General features: G+C 35.7%; 1 protein-coding gene across 1 annotated transcript; it reads left to right on the top strand.

Annotated features, from left to right (window-relative positions):
* The first annotated feature begins 422 nt into the window (after nucleotides 1-422).
* Nucleotides 423-3,040, top strand: LOC118438729. Its single transcript, XM_035859418.1, has 3 exons — nucleotides 423-816; nucleotides 909-971; nucleotides 1,046-3,040. The coding sequence occupies exons 2-3, from the start codon at nucleotides 930-932 to the stop codon at nucleotides 2,507-2,509; spliced, it is 1,506 nt and encodes a 501-aa protein (XP_035715311.1). The 5' UTR covers nucleotides 423-816; nucleotides 909-929; the 3' UTR covers nucleotides 2,510-3,040.
* Nucleotides 3,041-6,001: the final 2,961 nt, after the last annotated feature.

Genomic DNA, 6,001 nt, shown 5'->3' with positions numbered 1-6,001 from the left:
AATTCTCAAAAAAGCATGTATTATTTAGTGGGAAATGGTTATTTTTGATTTGCAGGTTAGTAAATTTTGGAAAAAAATTAGTTTTCTTATTACCAAATTTCATTTTTTCCCTATATATAAGTCAAGAAAAAAATATATCGGGATCATAATGCAATCGGCGTCCAAAAATTTGGCTTTGCGGCGCGCCGAAGATTTTCTTCGGCGGCAGCGCCGATTTTTCCCTCGGCTTTGAGGCCGGTGGCGGCGTCGGCGCGGCGTCGTCTCCCTCTGAATTAGTTAAGCTTTGTGAATATAAAGTATTGTCAAGTAGAAAATAACAATACGTAAAAATAGTTTTGTATGTGCCTAACATATAGTGTGCAGTGTGTATTAAGTTTTGAGCGTATTAATGTAAATCAACTTTTTGGTCTTAGCATTTTTTTCACAGCATACATAATTGAATTTTGGTCAGAACCTTGAACCTTTTCAAGGGTGTTTGGGTCAAAGAAAGGTTGAATTGGACTACATGCATTGTACGAATGTAATCTTGTACACATATAACTTAAACTTGAGTAAAATAAGGAAGGGATAAGGGTGGAATTTTCCACCCTTTTTCAGAAGGAGTGTAGAATCCTCCCCTTGTCACTAGGGGAACCCTTGCACATACAGTTGTGTAAAATCCCTTTCGGGTTACTAACGAAGTTTTGTAGGCAAGGAGCTTGGTTCGATCAAAACTGAAGTGCGGATGCAGTTTAAACACGGGATAGTATTATTTTTTTTTAAATCTATCAATAATTCCGTAAGATTATAATTTACCGTGTGTCAGTCCGAATATTGGTGAGTGATGTATACATATATATTTTTACATACATACTACAGCTTGTGCTAACTATCTATAAAGAGCTAGATAACTTTAATTTTGTCTTTAGAGCCAATTATTTAACAACCAAATGGATTCGATCCATCAGCCCTTGATCACTTCAGTTCCTGAGGTTTGCCAACCAGATTATTTATTAGGAAAGCCTAGGAAAACCTGCAACTTTGAGACAAAAATATACATTTGCAGATTGTCCACAAATTCATGTCCTTCTTGCCAACGGACGACTTGCTGACCTGCACATCCATAAATTTCGCGTGGGAAGGCGAAGCACGAAAACATATCCGCGCCAGGGGAGAAGTGGAACTAAGTAATGCCAGTTTTCCAAACTACGTCGAGATAATGCAAGTCCGCTCCAATTATTTTGAACGTTTAAAATTCGGCTGGAAACATGAAATCCAATTCTCCGAGTTACTCTCCCATTTAGAAAGATTAGCTGTAAATTATACCGGCAAATTGAAGCAGCTAGACGTCGCCATCCCCTTTAATGAAATTACTGATCTACACCGCTTATTCCCAGTTTTGCATCTTCTCGGAAAAAATTTAAAATCTCTTGGGCTGTGTTTATTTGATACGTACGGTCAATTTGCACATGATGAGAAAATGTCAGCGTTCTTTACAAACTTTGATTTAAGTAACATTTTACTTCCAACCATTACGAAACTCACGATACATCCTTTCCATTCGTACAAAATAGACCGTAAACTTTACGCCCCGTTCTTGACCAAGCTTGCTCCAATGTTTCCAAACGTGTCCGCGCTCTCGTATTCAAATCCGGATGTCAGCGAGTTAGAATCATTTTTAAATTCGAGCCCACCCCCATTCCCGAAATTGGTATCGCTCGCGACAAATTGTGACTTTTACGTTGGTGAGGTTTCCGTTGGTTTAAACCTGGGATGGGAATTCATCAAGAAATTTGAATTTGACGCGTACTCAGATGGCGTTACCTTTGAGAAAAGGTTTCTCCCAAAGCTTGCCCCCACATTGGAATTTCTCCACATTAATAATCTTGACCGCGAGCCAAATTCTTTGTTAATTCCGATAATGCCAAGATTGCGGGTTTTTGCTGTAACGTTTCGAGAGTGGAGGGGGTGCTATTTTCGTTCACGGCTAAAATTTGAAACCGCCGATGTCGCCAAAGAAGTGAAGATTGAGTACGATAAGCAATTTCCATCCTTGGAAAAAATTAGTGTGCGATTTCAACAAAAGGTAAAAACATTAGAAGGAAGAAAAAGTGGGTTTGAGGCTTCGGCAAGATTTTTATATTGGTCTTTCCTCCCGAAGAAGGCCGCTGTGTGCGAAACCGTGCATGAACTTGATATTCAATTCCCGCCAAAGAGGAAATTTAAATTGGTTAAGCTTGACCTTGGTACGAGAGCGGGTTGCCCATACGGCAAATGTAATCGGTTTGATTGGGAGGACTCGAAAACATTTTTGGACCGAGTGGCCGCAACTTTTCCAAATGTGAAGTACCATATTTTGGAAGAGAGAAGGGGGAAATTGCGACAGACCTTGATGCAAAAGTGGATACAAGAGGGAGTAAATTTGGGATTTTTGAAGACAAAAGAAGGGGATGCTGGCTGGTGGAAAATGAGTAATGTTTTGCTTAATGTTGAGGATAAGGGAAATGATGGACCGTCCGAAACGAATTAAAGACAGTGAGATAATTTACTACAGTTTGCAGAACATTAATTTAAATAAGTAACTCATACTTATCTTCGTAAAACTCAAATTTTCCTTAATTTTGTTATTTTACAAAGTTAGTAATTGCGAATAATTATAAATGGTAGTTTAGGGAAGCTAATAGATTAGATTTAATTTTCATAGTAGGTTATTGGAGTTATAACATTTTGAAAAATACACGAAAATTACACATAATATTAATGACGTTGTAATCATTACAATGAGTCTATTCTAACAATGTAAAGAGAAATAGTAAAATTCAGCGTATGCCTATTTTCGAAAACTTGAGAGTTGTTTCTCATTGTTAACTTTCGCCATGTGTAACTAAAAAATTGCACTACTGGGCTCAAACTAAGTAAATTTCAGCGAGTAATTGGTCAGAGGATTTGATAATTTTATATTATGTCGGAATGGATGGATTTAGCGGATATTATACTTATTGTAAAAAAATCATATTCCGAATATGAAAATTTTTTATAACAAAATGTAACTTTCGTGTGAATTCAAGTATGCAGTAATAAAAAATTGTTGACTAAAAAATTTTGTTGTATATTTTTTGTTTAATTTATGATTTTCAGATGTGCCTTGTCAAAGCCTATTTTGTGTCACGAGTTGTGTGAAAGATGGAAGAAGACGTTTTTTTGTACTTCATATTGGAGATAATATGAATGCAGAAAAACTTGATACATACAATTTTTGATTTGTAATGATGTCCACTTTTGTATAAGAAAGATTCGATAAGGTGCCACACAGGTAGGGTTTCGCTCTAGTTTTAACCACTGTCATAATGGCCGTCCAAAAGTGGTTTTAATCACTCTTGAAGATGCAGTTTTTTGCATTGAGAATTTGCAAAATGGTTAAAATTCCATATATCGTGGTGGAACATATTAAATTTCTCGAGATGTGCGTGGAATTTATATACACAGTGTATAGATTTGCACAAACAATGTTAATGAGAAAGTTATACCCGGTTACCCCGGGTTTTTGTGGGTTGGGTTTTTTTGGGATTTAACAGTAATCTTGGTGTGAATTTTTATAAACGTTTAATAAAGTTTGCAAGTTTTATTTACAAATTACATATGCATATTTTTAGCTAGAGTGGGTGTGTCAAATTGATAAAATATGTATGTAGGTATGTGCATATGCTTATATATGTGCATGAGGTCCTAAGGCTACATATGCCAGATTATGTTTATTTTTTCTGTATTAAACATTAACAAATATAACTACAACACAATACTCAAATATGAATTTTTCCATTACATTCACCGGGCACTAACCTTTATAGTCAAAGGAGAATAACTCACAAATCCGGATTCCGGTCAAAGAACACGTCGCATCACTTTAAACAGAAAAGGAAGTCCAAAACGACAATCCACGGATATATGTATTTCAAAGTATAAGGTTTCCGAAAAAGTAGATTTCAAAAAGAATTCAGGACGACTTGGTACCGTAGGCACACTTTGAATATTGAAATCCATGAACAAATTTGCTAATTCCAACTGCTCCGCTCCCATGCGTGCTGCTGCTTGGAAGTTGAAAAATTCAAAAACTGCACTGAGAGCAAAATTTTAGCAAGTTCCCACAAAGCGCTGTCTATATACGTATGACCTCAACGGTTTGGTAGCGATGTGATACACAACTGTAGTAATTTCCTTGCCACGCGGTAACGATAGTTAGAATGTGGTAGAAAATTTGCTACCATTCTGTATCAAGTCGCTGCCAAACCGTTTAGGTTATCTATAGACACCGCATGGTAGCAATTTGCTAAAATTTTGCTCTCAGTGTGTTTGAAAAAAGTTGTCTATTGAGATGTGGATTAATGCCAAGCTGAAACTAGCTGCCTCAAAAAATTTAAAATACCAAAAAAGTAGAGTCAAGCAAAAACAAAAAACGCAAAAAAAATTCACAACGAACTTTCATCCAAAATTTATGACGAAAGATACGTCCACCTAGAACTAGAAGTTTGCATAGACTCCTGGAAACAAATTTTGTTGTTCTTTTTACGTTAAAGATGTTGTTTATAATAAGAAAGAAAATAACCCATGTTACCATATATGGCGTGACCTACCGCCCCTGCGACATGGGCGCCTAAAGAGCAGTGTACTCGCAAGCAAAAAAGCGCAGCATCTTGGTTTTTGCTGTCTTGCAGGAAAAAGCAGCTTTTTTGCTGCATCGATTTTCCATGATTTTTGCTATTTTGCTGCTGTGCAATAAGTAGGGTAATGTGAGACTATTTAATTAACATTGACTTCAATGCAGCAAAAAAGCAAGCAAAACAGCAAGCAGCACAGCAAAAAGCAGAATTTTTTCGATGCTTTTTTGCTTTTTGGAGTACACTGCTAAAGAGTCACCCACTAAATGGACGAGAAAAAGATCATTGTCAATGGTCAACATAATGGGACAGTTACGGAGTCCGTTTCGTTTGGATAATTCATATTTACCATTCATTATCTCTTTATACGCACATTTCAATAAAACGTAATATCTTCTTTGCGTAATAGTCAGAAAACTACATTTCTTTCTTAACAACTCGACCTGTGATACATCTATTAGCTGAATATAATTTGTGTATTTTTTTCTTTTCGCCGATTTATTGTAGAAATATTCGCAAATAAATCTGTCAATGCGATTCTGCATGTCGATTAACATATTATCGGTTTGTACTGCCAATATTTCAAGACCATAATCGATTACAGAGTGTACATATGCATTCATCATTTTAAACGTGTCAATACTTAAATACCTTTTAATTCCTCTTAAATATTTCAGCTTTGCAACTACTTTTGTACAGACGATATCATAATGTTTTTTAAAATTATCTAAGGTGGGGATCAATCCAAATTCCTAGATATTTAAATTCAAAAACACTTTCTACTTTTTCGCCATTAGTTTCGAAAAACATTGTTGTCGATTTTTCGGACATATCGTGCTCTTTATGAAAAATTATATATTTGGTCTTAGTAAAATTAATTTTGATTCCATTAGTACGTTGCTAAAGAAAATCTTACACCAGGTGCGTAATAAATTTATTGAAAAATTAGTGTTTTAAAACTCGGCCGAAGTAAAATTGATGAGATTCTTTAATTAACAGAATTATTTAAGAGGTTGCAACAAATAAGTCGATACGAGGCGGCACGAATTCAATTAACCTTTCTAGTACGATATCCATGTCACCTGTTAGGTATAGGAAGAGAATTGGGGAAACTTCGTAAGATAATTTCTATACCTATCTGGATTTCTCCAAGTAATAAATAAACATGCATTAATTATTTCCTGTTGCAATTATGAATGCGGGCATAAGTTTATTATCACATTTGCGTCAAGTTTTATGGACCATTTGGAAATTTTTGTCAGGATGTAAATCTCGTAAAATTTATTCTGCCAAAAAATCACAAGTGTCGTTACATATGTACTGGCTGAGAATCGAAGTGCGGTACGTTACCACGGAGCTACATCCAT

The sequence above is a fragment of the Folsomia candida genome, unplaced genomic scaffold (assembly GCF_002217175.1).
Source record: "Folsomia candida strain VU population unplaced genomic scaffold, ASM221717v1 Fcan01_Sc025, whole genome shotgun sequence".
NCBI lineage: Eukaryota > Metazoa > Arthropoda > Collembola > Entomobryomorpha > Isotomidae > Folsomia > Folsomia candida.
Note: the sequence above shows the minus strand (reverse complement) of the source record. Positions and strands in the feature narration are given on the sequence as shown.